Consider the following 25,360-nt stretch of genomic DNA (forward strand, 5'->3'; position numbering starts at 1 on the left):
AAGAAAATGGGACCAAAGCCAGCCTTAGTTTCTTAAAAGAAAAATATATTAAAAAAAATAACTACTGAAACATTTTATTTATTTAATTTATTATACTACAATAACGTATGTTCAGAATAAATGGAAATAGAGGAAAAAAAACGTGCGCAGCACGTATCGAAGGAGTTACATGCTAGATTATGTTACTAAAATGGTTTCGTAATTCTCCTAGATCTCTCATTCGTGTTTTCAACAATTAGACTCTCAAAAAATCTGTATATTAAAATAAATAAAAAAAACTAATAACAGCCACCCAAGTGCATTGCGGACTTCAAGATCTAGTTTTGAGTTCATTAACAGACGAGTTTGATGCTCGTCGAACCAAAATACTGAGAAACAGGGATATCCCTGAAAGGAAAGGTCAATGTTCGATGCCCTCAAGGGATGGTACCAGCCGAATTAAGGTCCGGGGTTCGAGCACCCACCAGCCGCGCCCCCGGCCAACAAGCCCACCACCAAGAAAACTCATTCGCTGCTTCCTTACCTACAGGATATGTCTGCATCCGTTGAATTATGGTTTAGTGATAAGGTGGAGTCAGTAAGTGTGGCTCAATTTTTACGGTGCGGTAACAACAGTATGGAGATTTATATTGGTATAACACACAACCATTTTAACATCAGACGAGCAATAGATCTCAGGGTTGATGGCCGTCCAAAGTTTGAAGCGATTCCTTGAGCAGCCTCTGAGCCTCCTCTCTCCGCCTGAATAAAATACAGAGTCAGGTTGTGAAAGCAGTTAGCATCTGGCGAGAAACAGTATGGAGCAGTTCCAGATGCAGTTAGTATTTTCAGAGTTTAAACAAAACAGAAAAGATAGCTGAAAAGGATTTATAAAGTCAATTCTCGAATAACTATTAGAGCATTACCCTGTAATTTTTGCTTGCATGAGAAATCAGATAAAGCACCAAAAAATCGGTAAATCGACAGGCCTTGTGTCCGTCTCACAAAGTCTAACAGGTATACCAACACCTATCATCGTGGCCGTGGTTACATCCTTTTCAACGAACGAGGGTATTAGTTTTATACTTCCATACAACTAAGAAAAGCTGTTTTATTTCTACCAGTTGCTGCAATCAACTTGCTGACTGGAAGTTGTTGGAAATGGGGGGGAAATGCTGTTATTAGAGTGTAATCTGAAAGATGAAGGAGAACCCAAGATTTTTGCATGAAACATGGAAATTCTATAATGACTGTATCAAATCATCCCCACGACTATGGTTTTGAGCAAGAAGATATCGATATTTTAACAGTAAAAAGATTGAGCAGTTACCTTTTTATATCCTCTATTGCTTGTTTACGGCGTTGTATCTGACATTCTAGAATATGAATAAGTGTTGCTCTGGCCTAAAAGCATAAAAATAAAATTACAGTTCCAGGAACAAGAAAACCCATTTCGGTGGATAATTTTTAGAATAAAAGTGAACAATTAAATTGTGTACCTGATGAGGACGCAAAGAATTGAGGACATGGTGCAAGTTCTTGAAAATAAGAGATATGTCTTCCACTCTACGTGCATATTGAGAAGGTCTCTCTACCAGAACATCTGCTAGCTCCAAGATATGTAGTTGAAGATCTCTATTGAGAGATTGTAATACCTTTTTAAAGTCTGAATGAAAAACGAAAACCTTAGAAATAAATCCAAATCCATAAACCACAACAATGTAAAGGCAATAGATGAGATGGTAGTCTGGATCTGGCAATAAAATTACAAATTAGATAATGAGATGTGCCATAGCTTACACAAAGAGGACTTACGAACAAGAGAAAGCACCTTGGGGTTATAGTGACATCACTCTTTAGAGAACGATATAGAAGACAAAGAAATGGGAAAAGGGAAACAAAACAGACATTGCATGAGAAAGCAGCTTGGGTACTTGATATTAACCATAACCATCAAATCATGTTCCAACTGTTCCGGCTTTGTTCGTCTTTGCTTGGTTGTTCTCCATTTACTCCTTTAAGGAGATCTCAAGAGTCCCAAAGATTACAAAAAAGGGTGCAGGGAAAATGGAACCAAGCTACAATCACATTCACATTATATGTTCAATAATCAGACTTTGTTGCCACTCTTTATTCTTCCCATCAAGTAATACAGGAAATAAAGTTCCACATTTTTCTTCTCTTTATCATTAATATAGTGCTACAAAGAAAGCAACCAATCTTCTACATTCCCAACGTCATATGTTCTGCACAAATCATGTTAAGAAAGAAAGAATAATGGCTACCAATTTCAAATAATACAGGTAATTGGCATGGTTGCCAGTTTTCAGATTTCCATGTTTTAAAAACTGATACTAGTTCCTCTTTTTCAGAAACCTAAAATTTGAAACTTGTTTGGCAGCGAATATGATGATGCTGGTGGAAACAGTGGTGATGGTGGTTGGCAGTGGCAGTGGCCGGCAAGCAGCGAACGGAGGCTAGCGATGACTGTTGGTGACGAGTGGTGGCTGGCAATAGCTGGTGGCGATTGGCAGTGACAGCTAGCAGCAAGTGGTGGCTAGTGGTGGTAGTGGTGGTCGGTGGTTACTAGTTTTCAAAAAAGTCAAAACCACATTTTCTAGTTTACACAATTTTCAGAAACTAGTTGCTAGTTTCACAAAACTGGAAATAGAAACTGGGTTACCAAGTACTTGTTCTACCTTGATTTCTGTATTCCATGCCAAACAAAGCCAGAGCTTCTCCACTAGTCATCACTGAGCCCCCCATCTCCACCCAAAATGAACTTATTACGAATTAAAATATGGGCAAAAATGGCTGTCTAAATTACATTCTGAAGTTTTGGAAGATTTAAGGTTCACATTGTGTTCTTCCAAATATAGTGCAACTCACCCATTGAAAGGACCTATACAGTGCGACTCTCCCATTGAAAGGACCTAACAGAGTTCAGCCCATTTGTCTTCCACCTACTTACAGGTGACTTAAAAACTTCACCAAGAAAAAGTGCCAGCTCTTTAATTTCTTCTTTATTTGACTTCATTGTAAGGAAAAACTACCTCACCGATGTAACCCCAATTGATGCTAGGGATTACTTGTAAATTTAAATCCAGGTCTGAATTTAAATCCAGCAAGAAAACTGCTTTTTAACAGCAGTTTGAGCACAGAAATGAGATAATTTAGGTTTGAAGAGATCAGAAGAGGGAGTGAATCATAGTAGAAAAGATGAATAAGAAAAAAGGATAACTGAATCATAGTAGAAAAGATGAATAAGAAAAAAGGATAACTGAAAAGGGGTCCTGCAAACTTTTGATTACTAGCTCTCACAGAAAATTTTCAATCACCAGTCCGGCTTACAACTGTAAGAAGAGGGAGTGAATCATAGCAGAAAAGATGAATAAGAAAAAAGGATAACTGAAAAAGGGTCCTGCAAACTTTTGATTACTAGCTCTCACAGAAAATTTTCAATCACCAGTCCGTCTTACAACTGTAAACACATACCTTCATAAAGCATCAGCCTATCACCTTTCCTAACCCTCCAATGACTCTTTTAGAAGGACATACATAAATTCTAAACAACCAACTCAATCACTGGACTGCATTCAACTCCTACTAGGACTCCTCATTTAAGAAACAAAGCAGATATTAAATACTAGATTGAGAAGACTGGCTGATATTTTCCCAAGAACTAATAGGACTCTTAACAGGGAAACTAAATTCTAAACCTAATTGCTGACTGAAATATTCCACAATGAGATTAATCAGACACCTTTTCTTGACTTAAACACATGCTAAAGAAATATATGAAAATTGTAAGAACATAGACATATAAGTCTCAAAGGCTGAAGAAATTTAGCAATCTGATTCTTCAAATTCCCATTCACATCAATACCACATCCTCCTTTTATAACCAATTTTTTTAACTTTTGCATTGGCTTCAAAGGCCGTGTCATTGCCATACAATATAAAGAGTCTATGAGAAAGAAAACACTAAGCACTTTACTTGTTCCCCAAAAACTTGATTTGATATACTCACGTCTATTGTTCACAAAGACTATTTTGAGACTCCACCTCAAGCCTTGATGTGAGTCTCAAGGAAATTGCCTTAAGGTCATCGGTGGAGGACTGAGGCCACAAAAAAGTGAATCTATTCATCACATAGTGAGCTATACTTGATATGCAAGACTATTCTACACATTGTTTTGTTGGCACAAATGTAAACTATCATGCTAACTAATTGAAAGGAAATGATAGATCACTTTTGCTATTATGTGTGCAGGGCTTGCGTCTCATTTGGATGTTTTGTCTGCAAAAATGAATGTGATCGCAAATATCAAGCATTCTGTTATCCCCCGTACATCTTTTTTTTTCAAAAAAAAGAAGCTGGGAGGAATTTTAAGGGTTGCTCCCTGGTTGCATATTCTAAGTTCCCATAACCAAGAATATAGGTTCTTCTCTGTGTTAGTTGACCTTCTAGGTTTCTGTGGAATCCTCTCTTATAAGTCTCCTTGGCTAGAAAGTCACACCGATTAAAAAATGATCAGCATCAATTTGAGAGCAGGTTAGGAAAAGTTTTGAAACTTCAGCAGACACTACTTTAATCAATCAAGTCAATCCTATAAGCATGTGACAAAGCTTTCAAGACAGCATTCTGTAAGCTTATAACTTTTTGCATAGAATGATCTCCCAATACTCCTAAGGTACGCCTTGATATCATATATTGCAAGCCTAACAAAAAAAAATCTTGCAATATTAGATCAAAGTAGATCTATTGGTGATACATTTGTTTCACAATCTGTGCCTAGGTAAAGTGTCAAATGTAGATCCTTGCCTTAGTTTTTTGCAGCAACTAAGTCAAATATCTGAACTTAATATCATGTTTTAATTTTTATAGAAGTTTATTTTATAGTTTCAGAAAATCATGAACCTTAAACGTACCTTTTGAAGCTTTCATCTGACCTTCCTCCAAGCTGTAATATTTCACTTCACACTGTGGTCTTTCCTAATATTGCTAATCTTCTGACCAGTTTTTTTACACCAGGAAAGTATTAGAATCAGTTCTCATGTCCAACACGTCCGCACCTTTCTAGTGATTTCTTCTTGTCACCTTTCTCCCAGATCCTTCTTTCAACTACAAGGCATGTGCCACCAGTTTCTCAGTCAGGCTTAGTTCAATTTTCCCAAAGCCCTAGAGAAGTGCTTTCCTTTCTGACTGGCAAGATGGATGACAATATGAACTAATCCTTCCCTCTTTCCTCATCACCTCCCTTCCCCTAGAAATTGCATTCAATGCTCTGTAAACCAGAACAAATCTTCCCACTCTGGGTTTCTCAATATCGGAAATTGATTTTAAAATCATGATTTTGTTATGAAACCGTTTATCAATTTTTATAAGAAGGGGAGGCTTTATGAGTTCATCTTTGCAACTAAAAAGGGAGTTTTGGATATTATTCCGATAAATTAACTGAAAGAACTTTTTCGGTCTCATCTTCAACAAGAAGTATTTCAAAGCAAGTTGCACCACCTGAGCTTTCGGGTAGCAGATGACCAATCGAAAAGACAGTGTAGTGAAGGCAGGCATTAAGAAAATCGATCAAGATTTATGGTGCTGGAAGGGGTCGATAAACAATTGGATAGCAGATCCTCCTTGTTTGAGGAGGCAACCAATTGGGTAAAGCAGAACTTTCTCATCTCCTCCATAACATCAGTTTGATGGGCAGAGGTGTTTCCCCCTTCAACCCTAAACTATATTCGTAATATGAGGTTGCTTTCTTGCACCATATTATTATGAAAAGAACAAAAGAAAAGAAGTTATGGATGTAAAAGTTAATAGCATATATGTATGGTACCGATGTTAGGGCCATTGGGGTAGAGCTGGCGGACACCCTGATCCTCCAAGCTGGGCAGCACCACGTCCGTCTGCAATAACAAATCCAAATCCAAATCCAGATCCAGATCCAGATCCAGATAGATAAATAGATATATTAGAAGGAGAGAAGAAGAAAGCGAGAAGAAAGTGGCATATAAATATATATATCATCATATACGGTGTAGGTGGCACCGAAGAGGGGGTAGGTGGCGTCGTGGATGGGCGGCGGGGGCTCGGGGGCGGACTTGGGGTCCTCCAGGTAGTCCTTGTATAGCCGGTAGTACGGCGGTGGCGGCGGGTACGACGATGATGTCGCCATTGCTATCTGCTCTTTCTTGACCTCGGCCTCTTTCTCAAATAATACCAGTGCCCTGGAACTGGAACGCAACAGACCCTGCAGAAGGATAGCAGAAAAGCTGGCTCGTGGGTTAGTAGCAGAACCTAGGGCTGTAAACAGATCGGGCCGGCAAGAGCCACGCCTCTACTCGAGCCCGGCCTGAAATTTATCTCGAAGATCTCCGAGCCAAGCTTAAGCCCAAATAATTTAACAAACCAAGCCGAGCTGGACCCAAAACCCGACTAGGTCAACCTAAATTAGACAGGCAACCATCACCAAAATTCCTCCAAGCCCCATCCAATCACCCCCTTCCACCCTCAATTCCTCACCAGACAAGCCCAAGCACTCCTCCTCCTCTGCCCAGGCTGAACCTTCGGCATCCGCCACCGTGACCCCACCTTCGAGAATCGGCTAGCCTGGGTCTAGCTCAAGTACGGGAACGACACTGGGATGAAGGCAGAGCAGCGACAAACCATGAAGTTTGGCGACGACAAGAATAAGGTGATGTTGCCATCGGTGCCACTCGAGGAAGCGGTTGCAGCGGCAGGGCTGACGATAGAGGTGCAAATGGGTCAGGTCGGACCGGATCATGAATGACCCCGACCCAGCCCAGTTTCTTGGTCAGATCCTAATTTTGGACCTATACCCAATCTAATAGAAGATCGGATCAGGTCCATGGCTACATTTTTTGACCTAATGAGTTATTTGGATCAGGTCGGGTCCATGTATAACCCGGTCCCAATCCAAAAAATTCGGATCCGATTCGGGTCCGGGTCGGGTCTGTTTGTAATTTTCTTGTGAAAATATTTCTGGACATTTCTAATAATACGAGAACATGAAAAGTTTCAGAGTTTGCCGAATTTGAAGAATAAATTTGCTCTTTATTTCTGAAATAAGAGAACAGGTGGACCATGAGAACATAAGATGGATAGAGTTCAAACTCAGATCATCACAGACAAACAGCAAAAACACCAAAAAGGAACAACATCAAAGCACTGAAGAAATGACAAACTGTTTCAGCACCATGCACCGAGGAAAAAAAAAAGAAGAGAAAGAGAACTATGATCGGTAAAGACACAAAGAAGAAAAGAGTTGAAACACGAAATAACAAACTCAAAACCATCAAAAGCTTCAGCAGAAATACAAGATTGTATCAATTCTCATGTTACCACAGAAAAACGCTTATAAGTATCATGCCTTCAGCAATGCAGAAACTAATCAAAAAGCATAATAAAATTCTAAAACTGTTAAAAAAAATACTTTTGATTCAAGGAACAGCACCGAAGAACAAATCAAACCTACTTTCTTAAAATTTAAAAAAAAATATGGGAAACTATAAGCAGCCAAACAAAGACAGAGACCTGCCAGAAATGTGGGTTAAAAATAAAAATAAAAATCCCAACTTTCTCCTCAAAACCCACTCCCAACCCGATTCTTCCCCCGATCAAAACCCCAAAAATCAAATCAATAATAGAAATCGAAAAACAAAGAAGAAAGCGAGAAGGATCAGAGATTTACCGAAGCCACCTCGAGATATGATAGGGAAATAGATCCGATCGCTTCTCTCTCTCTCTCTCCCCCAACTCTCCCTAAACAGTAAATATGCAGTCTTAGGGTTTCAGAGGAGGGGGATACCTTGAACGTCGGAACGAAGTATGCCAAAGTCGCCGGACGCCGAAGAGATGCAGGATCTAGGGTTTTGACGAAGAGATCGAGAGCGATTCGCGATGGGCAAGAAGATCTCGGGATCTGCCGTCTGGGAGAGAGAGCGGTGGCCGATGTCCGACGGGATTTGCCGATCTGGGACGGCCGGACGGGTCGGGACTCGGGATGGCCGGAAGGAAGAGGGGAAGAGACGATCAGACGAAGGGCCAAGGCTCGAAGCTGTGGAAAATCGAAATGGTCGACGGTCGGTGAGTCACAGACTGGGCCAGGCCTTGAAGTAAAGCGTTAACCATTAAGTTACGAGTCAGCGAGTCACAGACTGGGCCGGGCCTCGAAGTTAAGAACTAACTATTAAGTTAAGAGCCAGTGAGTCACACTGGGCCGGGCTTTAAAACTTCGCATCCTGCAGCCCGCGAGCCTAAATAATTTTGGAGGTTCAAATTGGGGCAGATCATAGGATTAAAAATCTAAACTTATTCAAATTTCAAATAGATTGTGTTCCGTCGGATCGGGTTTGAATTCAGTAAACCCAACCAGAAAATAGAACAGATCCAATTATAGGACCCGACCCGGCCCCATATGTCCTCCAGAACGGGTCCGGTTAGGTCTAAGTGGGTCAGGTTGGATTGGGGTCATAGTTCGGGTCAGGTCACAGGTCAACCTGATCCATTTGCACCCCTAGCTGATGGTGGAGGTAGGGCTCAGCCCCATCAATGAGCAATTTAATGGGAGGGTAGCCAGGCTGCGCCAATCATCACGGCACCATTAGACATCACAGTGATGGAGCAATAGAAAAACATTAATAGGCCCGAATGAGAATAAAAGATGAAACGGAAGGAAGGAGATATCATGATACCTCAACGAAACTGCAGTCGGCCGATGATAAGAGGCCTGCCTTCACCTTGTTTGAACTGAAGACTAGTGACCGACGATGATGGACGAGCTTCAGGAATATTGGAGCTGCGGTGGAGGCGGAGAGATGAGACCCTAGCTGATGACCGAATTTTGATTGGAGATTGCGATCCAAAATTACTCGGGCCCGTCCGTAAACCGGCCCAAGTTGGCCTGGTCCCACTTCTACAGGCCTAGCTGTCAGAGGGCCCAATAGATGGTTGGGGATCTGCTCCTAGCTATTTTCCGGCCCTAAAGGTTCTTTCAATACCGGAAAAGCTAAGCTCCAAAGCTGAAATGCATTCAAGTTGATGCTATCTGTCTCAAGATCACCTTGTTTTTAAACAAAGCAGTGCCAAATAAAAAAAAGAAAAAGAATAAAAAAAGAAAACAATCTTGCGTTTAACCTAGACTAAAATCCACGGATGATAGTACTGGAATAAGATGCTCACATTTCCTAGTCTCCGAAGATTGGCTATATAATGACTAGAATGCCATTCCTGGTCCTACCCGATGCCCGTCAAAAGGGCACAGTCTGTTCTCATGTGCTTGTCTCTTTCTGGGAAATTTTATGGTGGCTGCACTACAAGTTAGGATCATCATAACTCCTCAAATATTATTGTTGCAGCTATTATAGAACAACAACATGGCTATGACCATCAGGATTCATCAAAGGTATTTGGGATAGGCATTATAAAATCTTCTTACTTATAGAACAAACAAACGAGCTTACCTTTTATTTGTTTTGGGCAGGGATCATGTCCATGAGTCCAAATCTGAACTCAAAGTCGATGGCGGTACCTTGTCTATCAGTTTGAGACGTTAAAAATGCGAAAAACATCTCCTTCAGGCTTCATCCATCTTACCCCATGCATGCATGCATGAAGGTTAAATTACAGAGGAGGTTCAATTCAGAGAGGTGCTGACAAAAGAAATGGCGTCAGCAGATTCTAGAAGCCTTTTGCAAGACCGCTGTGAAGGCAAGGACAAATATCACGGGAATTGATGAATTAATGGTGCGGCCTTTCTCCATAATTGGAGTAGGGGCTGCATGTGTGATGTTGGGCTTACCTTTTAATTTCTCGACTTTAGTTGATTGCCACGGTTGTACTAGCTTTATTATGCTTCATATTGGCGCCTCGATGTGGAATTTACCTCTAATTGCTAATCAAAATGAAATAAATTTTATGTATTGGTCATTGCGAACCGATTTTCAAGGCCATTTTGGCATAAATTCCTGCACTAGTTGCAGGACAAAACAGAAATCCATACTGTTGCGGGATTTTCACCCCGGCAACAGCCCGCACACCAGTCAAGCAGGGAAAGCGATTGCGTCCTCACCGAGGTATTGTTCGCTTTGGGGATCGGGGATCGTCGACCGCTCCCGGGGGTCCGCTCTCTGGCGGCGCCCCAGGTGGAACCACCCTTTCCACCCCTCACGGTTTTGTCCCAAAAGGCGCCTCGGTGAGAAGAGGTTATTGAGCCCCCCATTTAAGGCACAGACCTTTCCGCTGATTAGCCGATGTGGGACTAAAGTTCGGAACCCCATCCCACAACACAGCCCCCCCAAGCGGGGAGGTCTGTGCGTGGCCGGGGCCCTCCTTCTAGCGCCATCTGTTGCGGGATTTTCACCCCGACAACAGCCCGCACACCAGCCGAGCAGGGAAAGCGATCGCGTCCTCACCGAGGTATTGTCCGCTTTGGGGATCGAGGATCGTCGACCGCTCCCGGGGGTCCGCTCTCTGGCGGCGCCCCGGGTGGAACCACCCTTTCCACCCCTCACGGTTTTGTCCCAAAAGGCGCCTCGGTGAGAAGAGGTTATTGAGCCCCCCATTTAAGGCACAGACCTTTCCGCTGATTAGACGATGTGGGACTAAAGTTCGGAACCCCATCCCACAACACATACATACAAGGCATGGCTTACAAATATTCACTTAGGTATATCTATCGACATAGTAAGTGACCCTTTTATCGGCGATTTGAGCATGAAATCTTCAAGACTTCCTTATGCTTTGCCACAAAGATGCGTCCACTAACTTAGAAAAGAATCCTGAAATGTGTATATTTGGGTTGACCCAGAACCGGCCTGAAAAATAGAATGAGTCTAAATTTAGAATCCGTTCTGGCCCCGCGGATCCTAAAATTTGGTTCGGATTGGGTCTAAGCAAGTCGGATAGGATCGCAAGACAATCCGACCCATTTGCAGCCTTACTCCTTAGTGAGGATTGGCAAAGCCAAAACCCTCCCCGCCAATGCTACCACGAACTTGCCGCGAATGAGGACTTGCCCTTTGGAACACAGTAGAAAATGTCATTTTTTATAGGATATATGCTGTTATTGTATTTGTACATAGGGGCAAACCTTAAAGAGGAATAATTTGTACATAGGGACACCTGGGGTACTCGTCACGCTTTTTTAGCGCCCCGATTTGCCCTTATTTCTTGGGTACCCCCACCCCTTAGCTATATCAAAGTTAACTTCGACGGCAGTAGGTCAGTGGATGGTGTGACTGGAGGGGTTGGTTTTGTGATCAGGGACCATTTTGGTAGGATGATAGCTGCAGGAGGTCGCCGCACGCCGGGACTTACGGTAGTGGGAGCTGAGCTGAGGGCAGCCTGGGAGCGTATATCCTATGCGAGGTTGGTTCTTGGTGCCGAGCGGGTGTACCTCGAGGGAGATTCCTCCATGGTGATTGATTGGGTTCGAGGGGCGGATAGGTTTGGTGATGGTCATCCCCTTATCCGGGAGATTCGCAGGATGGCTCAGATGCTGGGCGGCTTTCGGGCAACACACGTGTTTAGGGAAGCGAACAGTGCAGCAGACTGGGTCGCCTCCTATGTCGCCTGACATTCTGGGGATGTTATTTGGACGTCTGTTTCAGATATTCCCTGTCCTTTGTATTCTTTACTTTTCCGTGATTTGGCAGGATGTACTCACGTTCGAGTTATATGATATGAGTAGCCGTTTTCACCCAAAAAAAAAAAAAAAAAGAAAAAAAAGAAAAAAAAAGAAAAAAGAGGAGGAATAATTAGGTTATTTGACTCGAACCAAGGGCAGCACAACAGTAACCGGTGGGCATCCATTGCGTTGCTTCGTGCTTGTGTCCGATTCTGGCAGCATCGGCGAAATCCGTCCTCCAGATGTAAGAAGCTCCTTGGGGTTTTTCTTGGTCCAGATTCAAAAGAAGCGAAGGACGGAAGGAGGAGGAGGAGGATGCCCACCAAAAATTTCCGGAAGCGGAGCCTCGAGCAAGACCCTGACTCCGAAGACGAGGAGGAGCGCAGGTGTGCATATGCATGCCCTCTAGGGTTTGTATCGATCGAAATCAAAAAAGATTTGGCTGAAATGCTCGTATTGTTTTCTTTGGTTTGGTTTTGTTTTGTTTTGTTTTGTTTTGCCAGGTTGGTGTTGGAGGAGGTGAAGTTCCTTCAAAAGCAGCGGGAACGGAAGCCGGGGATCCCCGCCCTCCCCACCGCCGAATCCGCTCCTCGCCGCCCCGGCGAGAAGGCTGATGCCGATGGCGAGAAGGAGGACCTTGTCCTCCAGGACACTTTTGCCCAGGAGACCGCCGTGACCGTCGAGGACCCCAACATGTATCTATATCAAAACTAATTCCTTTCCTTCTTTCTTTATGTCTCTCCCTCTCTTTCTGCGGGCGCGCGCCCGAAATTAGAATCCTTTGATCCTTCCTATCATTAATTCGGTCTGTTGTCTGTTTTCAAGGTTGAAGTATGTGGAGCAGGAGTTGGCCAAGAGGAGAGGCAAGAAGATCGATGCTGGTGACAAAGAAGAGAAGGATCCCATGGATGAACTCTATGTTGTGCCGGAGCATCTCAAGGTCAATGACCAAAAAGAGAAAATTTCGCCCCTTTTGAACGTCACCTTCTTGCTAGATAGATTACGCATTAAAGTGGCGGTTTTTCTGTGATCGGTTTTCTTGCAGGTGAAAAAGAGGAACTCAGAAGAGAGTTCTACTCAGTGGACCACCGGCATTGCTGAGGTTCAGCTTCCCATCGAGTATGTTTTGTTATCTTCTCCTCCATGCTACTTTTTACCTGCCTTTAATTTTGATTCTCTTTCTAAGTACCTGTGGATGTCTCTGTCAGTTGAGAAATGTATGTGTATGTATGACTTGTACCCTTGTAAGATTTCTATTTGCAAACATGACTTAAAATTGAATCATGCTTATTGCTTAAAGAATAGAATTTGGACTTTTTATATTCAGCTTTAAGAATATATGCGGCTTCAATGACTAAACTCATTGAAGATATTTTGGCCAACTATTTGCTGCAATATCATTATCTGCAGTAACCATTATAGTTTGTCTGCAATATTTCAGCGCCTTGATTGGACCAAGCCACCAAGATTTCATAATCACCTCGTAGAATGGACTAGTCTCCATGGTGGGAATAGGTGGTTTCTTTTCCTAGGACCGTACTTGAGAAATGGGACTGCCATATGTTACATTCCCCCTGTCTTTTGTACTTGCTTCTCAGGGAATCTGTTGGTTTCCTCAACTTGCACATTCAGGGGAGATGACTGGAATATTAGTTGGAAGAGGAAACTACAATAGTTCACATGGCTAGGGTCCATAGGGAAGACGAAAGGGAAAATGATAATTAACAGTACAAGGTAGAGTGGTGGGAATTAGAGATATGTGAGAATTGAGATTTCCCTTTTTATTAAATTACATCTGTCAGTGCTTGCTGTGTAATGTTTTTCTCCTTCTCTTAGTCACAAGAACTTCCTGTTTGGATGCCTTCAAGCTACTTAGTGCTTGAACAGCATTGGCATTTTTTACCTTAAATTTGTGGCAATTTCAATAACTTTGTAAGAAACATCACTTAATCAAACTTAATATAATATCTCTGTTATAACAGATTTTATTATAATTTTTTTCACACACTGGCTTCTGTTTCCTGGATCAACCTCACTTTGTATGTCCAAATCCTGTCCACTTCAGTTCTAGTGTCTGCCCATGCTATTGCAGTTCATTTACCTCTTGACATCATGAAATTTCCTTCTACCTGCTCCTCTTCAAAGTGTGTTTCTAAAAAAGTAATAGCTATGCTCTTACTTGTGGAAAATTTAAAACTTGGAACATAAATTTGGTTACTTGTCTTCATGTCAAATGTAATACCACCAATCTAAACAAGGCCTAGGTCACTCAATGAATATCATCAGATTCTTACTCAAAACCAATTTTGCAAACGTGTACATATTAAGGCCTACTTTGTCTTTAAGAGTCAAAATCTCCTTTTTTTTACAACCGCATTCCTCTTGTAGTTAAAATCATGAAGCTATCTCTTGTTATGAGATTCAACAAATAATTTATTATTGGATGACATGGTTGTATAGCTGAATGTTAGTGACACATATATTATCAGTGTTGATCAATTGTGCTAGAGTAGTTGAAGTGACACCAATGGCATTTTGTATGTAATGTTTGCCTAAATGGACTAAATGTGCTAGAGATGATTTCAATAAAGATATCAATGTGCATGCTTTGAGGCATATCACTCTTGTAGCTAAATGTTTTAGCGAAAAGAGTGTAATGGCATATTGTTTCATAGGCAGCAGAAATTGAATTGCCCTCTTTTTCCTATTAGTTTTATACTGTGATTATTAGCCCCCCCTGCAAACATGCACTTCTTTAATTCTGCAGATATAAGTTACGAAATATTGAAGAAACAGAGGCTGCTAAAAAGCTCTTGCAAGAGAAGCGACTTGTGGGTAAAACTAAATCCGAGTTGAATATTCCCTCAAGTTACAGTGCTGACTATTTTCAACGCGGTCGAGATTATGCTGAAAAACTTCGAAGAGGTTTGTTATGCATGTTGGGCGTTGTCTCTTTTTGCTTATTTGTTTATCCGAGAGACTTGTATCTTGGTTTCATTTAGCCATTTAGGGTTTCAATTTCGACAATTCGGAAGTTTTTCTCCAACTTTCATAGTTTTGACCAAAAATTAAAAAAAAAAATCAAAATTGTTTGAAAAGTTGCAGGAAAAAAATAAATGAATGAAATTTTTTATGTTATATAAGTTTTTTATTTATTTAGTTGAAGCTAATATTGATATAAGTGAAAGTTATCAAGTATACTAATTGTCAAAATTGTGAACATACATACACACACATACAAGGTTTGCCATATTGGTGCATACCATCCCATACTGGGCATACCAGACTGTGCCAATACTGAACCAAGACTCGATATGGGAGGCACAATGAGTGTCGGTATGCCAAACCAATCTCTGCACCGAGCATATACCAACATTGTATTAGCATGATAAAGGTATAGAGTCCGGTATCCAGTTTGTTAACCTTGCATGTATACATACTAAATACATATGTGGATAGTTACATACATATGTCGAACATATATACATACACAATTATTTATTTCTTGAACTTAAGTTATTCAAAAATTCATTACACTTAGAAAGTTTGATGCTTTTTTAGTGCTTGCTCCATTAAATCTTTTTATGCTTTTAAAATTCACAAATTTATTGAATTTGAGCATTTAAATGGTTATTTAATCATCTACATGCAATTATTGAATTTTATATTTATTTTATATGCACAAGTTATTATTCCTTTGGAAAGTCCTATATTTAGTTGTAAGTCATTATAAAGTATTTCTGTGAGGGACTTTTCTGATGCCTCCACCCATCAAGGATTATTTTTATTGTCTATCTGCTCTTTTAATTCGGAAAAAGAAAGAAATTGCTTGAAAGTTTATACTGTATAGCCTATGTACTTGATAATAAAATGATGCAATATAAAACTTAGGCTTAGTTTGGACTGAAAGTAGCAAAAATCACTAAAACTGGACCAAAATTGGTTAGTTTTGGTTGAACTTGAATAAATTACCACAACTAAAATCAGGGTTCAGTGTCATTATGATTTCAATGTCACTGGTTCACGGAATTGAAATATGAAAATAGCTTTTCCACATGCGGGGATAAGACTGCGTACATCTAACCCTCCTCAAGTCTCGCAGTGGTAGAAACCTCATGCACTGGGCTGCCCCTTTCATTTTGATTTTGGTGGAAATTAAAAACCTCTGCTTTTTACTCTTGAGATAAGAGTTTGTGGGTGAAAAGATAGTTATTATACCCATATACTTTCAAAGTTTGTTGTTTAACTGAAGTGTGAATTGATTATCATAATTTATGAAAGTATCAACTTGATCTATTATTGGTGTTGGGGCCCCTCTAGATGTGGTTTATGCTAATTAAAGAGAAGCATGATAAACAAATCAGCCAACTTAAATAGTAGCAGCAATAGATTTCATCCTAGTGAATTTGAATATCAATGCGAAAGGAAATTGGCGATCCATAAAGTTAATAAAAAATAGGCTTTTGCAATTTATAGAATATGAGAATAGGTATCTAAGTGAATTAATAAGCTCAAAGAATTTTTATAATATTCTTTAAGAAATTTTTTCATCTTTTTGACTTAATGTTTTGGCTGGGATTGTAGTCTCCTACAGTACATTCACTATGAGATGCTATTTAGACTAGTACATATAACACTATGGAAAAGCCAGTTGATAGACTGAATCATCTCTGCAAAGTGCAGCTTTCATTTTTTACTAAATCTTTTGTATTCTCTACATTTTTAAGTTAATGTTTCTGAACTTGTAGTATTGCTTCATTGTCTGGTTTCCACTATGCCATCTCTTTGTAAATATAAATCCTTTATTGCTAATTATATCTGGCCTGGCTGCTATGTGCTCCTCTCATAATCCTTAAGAATTGAATTAGTGGCCTTTCTTAGGTGTTATTATAGCCATCCCTAAACTTTTCAATTTGGCCTTTACATCAATTATCTATCCTTTTTTGAATTGTTATTGTGTTTTACTCGTGCTTGATGCTACAAATGTGTTTCGCATTTGGAATATTCATAGGTATTAGTCTTTCTACATGCAGAACATCCAGAATTGTACAAAGACCGAGGTACGCAAGCTAATGACGTGGGAACCAAATCAACTGAAACTAACAATCCAGATGCTCCAGGGAGGAGGCAAGCTGCCACAGATGAGTTCATGCTTGAGCGTTTTCGCAAGAGAGAAAGAAATCGTGTCATGCGCAGATAGTAGTTGATGTAAGTCTGCAACATTATCTCAGTCAACAAGAAAGGCTAGGCATGGCTTTTATTAATTATTGTTTCTGTTTCTTTGTTTTGGTCCTAAGAATTTGATTTCGACTAATTCAAAAATGCAAATTTCTTGTGAAATTAATGAACATTTTTAATTGATATTTGCATTTTATGGGATTAGTTTGTTATAATTGTTGTTTTTCTTCTTCTAAGTATAGTAAACTCTTGGCCATATGTATAGTCATTTCAAAGACACTTACTTCTCATTTGCTATTTGCTATGTACTGATGCATAATCAGTTATGTGATAGTGGTTTTGTTGCTTTAAGTCGCGGTGTTGTAGAGATTTTCTAGATAAAATAACTGCAATCTTATGATATCTGCCTTTCTTTTTTTAATTTCATTTTCAGTAATATTCTTTTTCTTTCTTTCAATATGTCTAGCCATAGAAGACTCAGCTAGACTTTTTTGACATTAATAAAATCAGATTATTGACAAAACCTAGCCATATAAGAGTTGGATTATTCTCATGTTATGGGACATCTCCTGTCATATTTTAAATCATTGGGTCAAATATGATCAGTTTAGATAAATGAGAATCATCTCTCTTGAATTTGAATAAGCCCCAACTATCAACCTCCTGTTGCGTTTTGCCATGTCTTGTATTGTCCTTTCCCTTTTCACCTTCATCCATCACTTCTCCCATTACCGTCATTATCACATCACTATCATCCCTAATTGTTATCCACCCTTCCACCATACCCATCCTCCAGCTTCACTTCCTACCCCATCCCCTCCATCCCTTCTTAACCCCTTTCTATGGCCACTAACCTTAACCCAATTCCTCTATTGTGATTGCCACCAATGTTCATGGCCCGTGGAGGGTTGATGAATGCAAACATGTTGGGGCGATGGGCTTGTGGCAGAGGAGTGGGATGGGTGAATGGAGCAAATGAAGGACAAGGGTGGTGGAGGTGGGTTATGATAGAGGAAGAGCAAGATTGTCGATGTAGTTGGTGGAGGAAGGGGCTAGTGGTGTTGGTCTAATGGTGGAGGATGGTGGAGATGGGTTGTTATGAGCATGATGTGGGGTGATTAGAGGATTGGGAAGCAAACGGGAGGTAGCCATGGTGGAGCTGAGGCAAAGAAGGGGTGGAACATGTGGTGGGATGAAAGAGGAGTGGATGTTGGTGGGTAGTGAATGGATGAGGGGGCCTGGTGTGGGAGGTACAGAGGGAGAGAAGAAGGATGGGGAGAGAGGGTGATGCAGGCTGAGAAGACTTGACATTAGCTTCAAAATAGAGCGGAAACTATAATTATCTTAGAAATTAGTCGTCTTAAGCAAGATATGATCAAAACCTAGAAGTCTGAAAGAAAGAAATTAATTTGAAAATTAGAAAGGCTAGGGAAACTAGATCTACAAGCTAGGCATACCTAGTAGCTTCTTCGCCTTACTACCAAAGGGTTTCTACATGGTAAGGAATTCGCCAACTAATCCATTGAAGCACGTTGCGACCAAGGAATTCATCAATTGGCCTCACCATTATTCCCAGAATCCATCAGGACTTGCATAGATTTTACTACACTGGAAAAAGGAGAAAGATAGCACCCAAAAGAATAATTCTCATTAACTTGTGAAAATAAGAGGTGCATATTATAGGATCAAGGATGCCTGTAAGGGATAAGAATGACTGGATGTTATTAGATTCCTTGGAAAGCTTTTAAAAAAAGCTCATAAAACACATGAACTAAGACTTCTCACTAAAAGGGCACTTGTAGAAGAAAAAGTGTTCCCACGACGACCTAGCTGCTGCCTGAATGCTTCAGGCAATACTTATGGTCTTGTAGGATTTTTTTTGACATGAAAGTCATCAGTTTTCTCAATCTTGGCCTTTGACTCAGATTTGGTCTCTAGTCCTTCGGACAGTTGATCCTGTGCTATTCAATTTGAAGGAGTCGGGCTTAGAGTCAGTTGCTTCATCCGCAGGTCTTCTAGAAGGTGGCTTTTGATGTTGAACATGGATATGTCAAATGTCTTCCAGTGGCAATTATATTGCCATTGGAATAAAGGTGGGACGTGGACCCATCTTGTTCTAATGGTGATTGTGATGCTCTTGGAAGACTTTTGGTAGTGAATGAGGTGTTGTTGAGCACTTTTTCACTATCAATTGCCTCCTGATGGAGTTAGCTTGCCATTGAAACATTTCTGGTGGTGGGATGTTTGCTACTAGATGCTCAATCCACATGGCTTCTTGAGAGTTATCGAGCCTCCATATGAACCTTCTGATGAGTCTAACTCATGGGGCCGCAGGTATAGGTAATCATGACTATAGTAGTTAAAACTTGGCCACCTGTTGGATTGGGATCTCGTTGAAATGAACCCTAGAATAAGCTCGGATGCCAAACGTGGTAGCGGAGGAGAGAGGAAGGAGAGCGAGGAGAGAACGCATTTCAGATGTGGAGAAAAGAGATTTCTATTACTCCAAGGGTCTGAAAGGTTCTGCCTCAACATGGGTGAGGTCGTCCCCTTTTACAGACCAAAAACATAAACTGGATTCCAAGCATTCTTAGAGTCCGAAAGTTAGCTCTGCTGCTTGTGGCCAATAGGTAAAAGAATGACACGACTAAAGAAAGAAAAAGGAAAGATCGAAAAGACTCAAAGCAATTTGCTTTTCAGAAAGTAAAACATCTTGCTTTTACAAAAGTTGCTTTTCGAAAAGCCGATTCCTTTTTTTTTTTGATTAGAGTGATTTCTTCCGCCCGAAGAAAAGCTGATATCGGCATAAAGCTAAAGTAGCTTTATGAAAAGTAGATTCCTTGTGCCAGAGATTTTTTCCTCTGAGGATGTGCTCGCATAAAGCTGACTTGACTTAAAGTGGCTTTATGGAGGAAAGAAAATTCCTTGGCTCCGAAGCAATGCTCTGTAAGGCTAATGTAGACATAAAGCTGCTTTATTACAGCTGAGGCGACGTTGTCGGGCGCCGAAAGTAGATTCCTTCTGATAATTGTCCGCCGAAAGCTTATTCCTTCTGGATGAAGCTTGCCGAAGGTGGATTCCTTCTGTTTGGTGTTAGGTGACTCAACTATTGATTTGGCTGATCACATGTCTCGGTCTGCTGAGGCTGATGACGATCAGTCTGAGTGATGGGCAGGCTCTTTGCCTTTGCCTTTGTCCTGTGAATTGAGCTTAATTGCTTGAAACTTGATTGCTTCTTTTCTTGGTTTAGTGGCAAGAACTCTCTGCCACATAGCTTCTGTCTTGTTCTCTGGTTTGAAAGACTGTGCTTCGTCTTCGTAGGGGTCCTAAGATTCTCCTGCTAGGCATCTATATTTGTTATTATCCTCTGGTAAAGATGCAGAGGATGAATTGGTTTTTATGGAGGCAGTTGATATTGGATGTGCCTCGAATGTGCAGTAAATTGCTGCTTCATATGATCAAGATATTTGACCATGATCTCCTCAGTGCAGTGAGGATGCTTTCTTGCAAACTTATTTTAAGTTAACAAAATAGCTATCATGAAGGTCAGCTGATTGCTGAGATATGACATGTTGATTCATGCTCCTATAGAAAATTAAATTAGTTTTTTATGGTGGTGATTATGTCATCATATTTTTCTCTGGGCATGCCCAGCCACCACTTATATAAAAACTTTTTTTTAAGCGCAGGAAGATTTTTTTTGGCTTCCATTTTTGCGGATAGGGCCCATTTTCATATCCATGCCATATAAGTGGTGGCTGGGCATGCCCAGAGAAAAATATGACGACATAATCATTACCATAAAAACTAATTTAATTTTTTATAAGAGCATAAATCAACATGCCATATCTCAGCAATCAACTGACCTTCATGATAGCTATTTTGTTAACTTAAAAAATAAGTTCGCAAGAAAGCATCCTCACTGCATTGAGGAGATCATGGTCAAATATTTTGATCATATGAAGCAGCAATTTTACTGCACATTCGAGGCACATCTAATGTCAACTGCCTCCATGAAGACCAATTCATCCTCTGCATCTTCCCCAGAGAATAACAACAAATACAGATGCCTAGCAGGGGAATCTCAAGACCTCTACGAAGATGAAGCACAATCTCTCGGACCAGATGACAAGACAGAAGCCATGTGGCAGAGAGTTCTTGCCACCAGACCAAGAAAAGGAGCAATCAAATTCCAGCCAATCAAGCTCAATTCACAGGACAAAGGCAAAGGCAAAGAGGCTGCCCATCACTCAGACTGATCGTCATCAGCCTCAGCAGACCGAGACATGTGATCAGCCAAATCAGTAGTTGAGCCACCAAACAGAAGGAATCCACCTTTGGCAAGCTTCATCCAGAAGGAATCAGCTTTCGGCGGACCATCATCAGAAGGAATCTACTTTTGGCGCCCGATAAAGTCGTTTCAGCTGTAATAAAGCAGCTTTATGTCTACATTAGCCTTACAGAGCATTGCTTCGGAGCCAAGGAATCTCCTTTCCTCCAGACAAAGGGAATCTCCTTTCCATAAAGCCACTTTAAGTCAAGTCAGCTTTATGCCAGCACATCCTCAAAGGGAGAAGTCTCTGGCACAAGGAATTTACTTTTCATAAAGCTACTTTAACTTTATGTCAACTTCAACTTTTCTTCAGGTGGAAGAAATCACTCCAGCCAAAGAAAAAGGAATCGACTTTTCAAAAAGCAACTTTTTTAAAAGCAAGATGCTTTACTTTCTGAAAAGCAAATTGCTTTGAGTCTTTTCGGTTTTTCCTTCTTTCTTTAGTCTTGTCATTCTTTTATCTGTCGGCTACGAGCGGCAGAGCTAACTTTCGGACTCCAAGAATGCTTGAAATCCAGTTTATGTTTTTGGTCTATAAAAGAGGATGACCTCACTCTTATTGAGGCAGAACCTTTCAAACGCTTGGAGCAATTGAAATCTTTTTTCTCCACATTTGAGTTGAATTCTCTCCTCGCTCTCCTTCCTCTCTCCTCCGCTTCCACGTTTGCACCTTGCTTCAGCTGGAGCATCCAAGTGTAAAGGGTTCATGAGTAGTCATAGAAAATGTAGCAATCTTACAGTTTATCCTTTGAGCCCATGTTGTGATAGGTGTCGTGCCATAGTAGACCACCAGCTGTGGGCTGGGCCTTTCGACTTAGCTTTGACAAATTGGACTTGCTTCTCATCGGATAAGTGATGCCAATTGAAATAGTCATTAATTGAGGCTAGCTAATTTTGGAATGCTGCTTGCTCCGACTTTCTAAAGAAGTCGTCTATGGTCAAGTGCACTATTTTATTTTGTCCTTGCGAGGCTGCTGGTTCTAGTTGTTATTATGGCAATTCTGGTGTGGCAAGTTACCAGCGTAAGGGAAACTAGGAAAAAACTTGCTTTAATACTAAAATTTGTTGATGAGGGTGGAGAAGGCCTAGCATTAGATTTAGAGTGAAGTAGTGGAAGATTGTAAATATCTAAGCAAGAAATTAATTTTCTTAAGCAAGATATGACTTAAATCTAGAAGTTACAAAGTAAGAAATTCATTTAAAAAACTAGAGTCCTAGGCAAACTAGATCTAAGAGCTAAGATACCTAGTAGTTTCTTCACTTTGCGACCAAAGAGCTTCTAAATGCCAAGGAATCTACCAACTGATGCCTCAAAGCATGCCACAGCCAAGGAATCCCCTAGTTGGCCTTGCTGTCATTTCTAGAATCTATTGAGACTTGTACAGAATTCATCAAGCAAGGAAAAAGGAGCAAAATAGCATCCAAAAAAGATAATTCTCATTAACTTGTGAAAACAAGGGGTACGTAGGGGAATATTTATAGACTTTTGAGCAAGGTCCGCTATACCGGTACCGGTCGGCGTATCGGTGGCGGCCCGGTACGACCGCCATACCGGTACCGGTCGGCGTATCGGTGGCGGCCCGGTACGGCAGTTGTACCGGCCGGTTTTCTAATGAAAAGCTCTCGGTACCGGATTCCACGCTGATCCGGTACCGGTCTCAGCCCAGACAGGTACGGGTTGGTACGGGCCGGTACGGCATGCCATGCTTTTGAGGCATATACAAGGAATAAGAACAACTGGATGTTATCTGAATCCTTGAAAAACTTGAATGAAATAATGCTCCTAAATCATCTAAACTAAGTCTTTTCACTGAAAGGGTGTTCCTAGAAAGGAAAAGTGTTCCGCTAGCAACCTAGCTACCATTGCAATGCTTCGAATGGTAGTTATGCTACTGTCAGATCTAATTTGATGATGAAAGGTTCACCATCAATTTTCTTAGTCTTGATCCTCGACTTGGACTTGGCCCCCAGTCCTTCAGATATTTGGTAATGTGCAGTTGGATCTTCTAGAAGGTGGTTTCGATGGTGAACATGGAATTGTCAAAAGTCTTTTGACGGTGATACATGGCCAGCGGAATAGAGGTGGGACATGGACCTTTCTGGTTTTGACGGTGATTGAAAAGCATCATTGGAAATCTTCTAATGGTGAATGTGGCGCTGTCGGGCACCACTTCTAATGGTGAGTTGTTCACCATCAACTGCCTTTTGACTGCAGTTGACTTGCCATTGGAATGTTTGCACAGTAAATGTTTGCGATTGGATCAGAGCTTGATCCACATGGTTCCTTGAGAGTTCTCGGGCCTCCATATGACCACTTTCAATGGATCTAACTCATGGTGCCCTAGGCAATTATGATTAGGGTAGTTGAACCGTAGGGTTGCACATATCTGGCTTGCAACAGCGGGGAAGGGTTTTTCTTTTTTTTAAAAATTAACTTTCTAGATCATTGTATTTGGCATAATCTTGATTCAACGACTCGAAATTTGATGCAAATGGATGCTCTTGCTCTTAAAAAGAGGTTAGCCCATCTTATCATATAATATGGTGTTCAGCATTCAGTATTAGATATCTATGGACCTGTGGAAAACAACCAAGCTGCAATATAAGGTTCACTTATGTTATCTGGCAATGAAATAACATATATTCCTAACATGTATGAAAGCCTGAAAATTGGTTGTCCTCAAACTATATGGATACTTATGATGAAGCAAATATTTTGGACATTGTATTTCCATTATTATTTGAAAAATGATTCCTAATTTCTAGAGGAGAGAGCTGGTTGGCTTTTGCTTAAGTTTGAGGAGCAGTGATTAATTGCTTTCTTTCTCATTTTTTTCTATGTCAAAGAATTATTTCAATTAGTAAAGAAGGAATTACCTAGAATAATTGTTTTGCTTGCCAAGATGAACCAATTTAAACTCAAAGATCCGTGAAGGGGCAAAATAGTGAACTCTCTGTATATTTGTGCTGTGCAGAAAAGAAGTTTGGTGATGCATATGATGTTCCAGTTACGGAAAGCCTCTCATACCTGCCTATGCTTGATCTATTGAAAACGACTGCATGAATTTCTTGAATATTTTTCTTAAATTTAATTCCTATTACGTTTTTCTTGTACCATCTTCTGTACTGAAAAAAATTACTTGAGATCACCTTTGTTTCGCCGCAAAGAAGTATATGGGCATCTAGTCCAGGAACCAGTACTATTCTTGATTAGACTAAGCATCAGATTCAATAATACTATAACTAATATTGAAGTATGTTGATAGCATCAGTTTCTGTTGTGGAAGAAAGAAATTCTAGAAAGGAATCTGGAGATAAGTGGCTATTGAGAGCACGTAAGAAGAGGGAGATACGTTTGGTTATGGATGGTTGGTATGCTTGTCCATCAGTGTCGAAAAGCATAACCCATCATGCAGCTCTTGTTTGCAGTTCAGGGTCCATGTTGATGGCAAAAACATGGCTCTATTCTCGTGCAGTTCTTCTTCTAAAGCACACCTTTTATTTTTTACAATTTTAAAGATTATGTTCTGCTTTCCAACTTGGCTTCCACTAGACAAGCATAGAGCTCCACCCAGTAATAACGACCCACCATGAAGTCTGGAGAATATATTCTCTTCTATAAATCCAAGCGTGCAGGCTACATGGATAATTTTAACCTCTTAAGTAGCCATGTCTGCTTGTTCTGTTGGAAAACCTTTACGCTAATTTGGAGAATGCCCTGCATAATCTTCTGGCTCTTGCCTTCTCACTCTCCTGTGCCTTTCTTCTCTCCATGTTCTGCCCTATGTTTTCGAAAATTCTGCACTTTCTTTTTCCTCTTTTACTTTCCACTGCAGTATGTGCTATGCAGTGGCAAGAAAGATCTTACTTGTCAATAGGGCAATGGCTGAATTCAGAGTATATCAAGTTTATGGTGAAGTGAACTTTAGCATACATGACAATCACATTGAACTGTGCTGCTTTTTATCGAAGTCAGCGTGAACGGGATGAAGATGGTGAGAAAATAATATTTGCAGGGAGGCTAGAGGCAGGAGAATGTAATGGATGATGATGTGGCATCTCTTGAGGTAGACAGGCTAGGTGAAGGATTGTGGGATTGCTACTTTGGGAGATGCTTAAAATAGTACTGCACGGGCAATGTGCTGAAGGAAGGAAGTAATCTGAAGGAAATGTAAGCTATGCTTCGCAGTTGACTGCTTCCAAGTGACATGTTTTT

General features: G+C 40.7%; 2 protein-coding genes across 9 annotated transcripts; one reads left to right on the plus strand and one right to left on the minus strand.

Annotated features, from left to right (window-relative positions):
• Positions 1 to 235: 235 nt before the first annotated feature.
• LOC103714702 (mediator of RNA polymerase II transcription subunit 7a-like) lies at positions 236 to 8,095 on the minus strand. Of its 5 annotated transcripts, XR_015974836.1 has the most exons (8): positions 7,815 to 8,040; positions 6,021 to 6,728; positions 5,823 to 5,892; positions 1,479 to 1,645; positions 1,310 to 1,383; positions 906 to 1,033; positions 647 to 741; positions 236 to 536 (listed from the first exon to the last, which is right to left on the minus strand). XR_015974836.1 is itself a non-coding variant. In XM_026807514.3 (7 exons), the coding sequence occupies exons 2-6, from the start codon at positions 6,159 to 6,161 to the stop codon at positions 675 to 677; spliced, it is 519 nt and encodes a 172-aa protein (XP_026663315.1). In that variant the 5' UTR covers positions 6,162 to 6,236; positions 7,815 to 8,095; the 3' UTR covers positions 236 to 536; positions 647 to 674. The 5 variants fall into 5 exon arrangements, 4 of the variants coding, with proteins under 4 accessions (XP_026663315.1, XP_088570915.1, XP_088570914.1 ...); XM_026807514.3 differs by lacking the exon at positions 906 to 1,033 and having other exon boundaries at positions 6,021 to 6,236; positions 7,815 to 8,095; XM_088714789.1 differs by lacking the exon at positions 906 to 1,033 and having other exon boundaries at positions 7,815 to 8,087.
• Positions 8,096 to 11,778: 3,683 nt separating this feature from the next.
• LOC103714704 (integrator complex subunit-like protein) lies at positions 11,779 to 25,335 on the plus strand. 4 transcript variants are annotated; one of them, XM_089928605.1, is made up of 7 exons: positions 11,779 to 12,019; positions 12,137 to 12,328; positions 12,459 to 12,573; positions 12,679 to 12,752; positions 14,401 to 14,558; positions 16,667 to 16,841; positions 24,120 to 25,335. In XM_089928605.1, exons 1-6 carry the CDS (start codon positions 11,949 to 11,951, stop codon positions 16,831 to 16,833), a joined length of 777 nt encoding a protein of 258 aa, XP_089784731.1. In that variant the 5' UTR covers positions 11,779 to 11,948; the 3' UTR covers positions 16,834 to 16,841; positions 24,120 to 25,335. The 4 variants fall into 4 exon arrangements, with proteins under 4 accessions (XP_089784731.1, XP_026663318.3, XP_026663319.3 ...); XM_026807517.4 differs by having other exon boundaries at positions 25,117 to 25,335; XM_026807518.4 differs by having other exon boundaries at positions 25,161 to 25,335.
• The last annotated feature ends 25 nt before the right edge of the window (positions 25,336 to 25,360 follow it).

Source organism: Phoenix dactylifera, chromosome 2 (genome assembly GCF_051530095.1).
Source record: "Phoenix dactylifera cultivar Ajwa chromosome 2, Ajwa_hap1_PhDact_Kaust_v1.1, whole genome shotgun sequence".
NCBI lineage: Eukaryota > Viridiplantae > Streptophyta > Magnoliopsida > Arecales > Arecaceae > Phoenix > Phoenix dactylifera.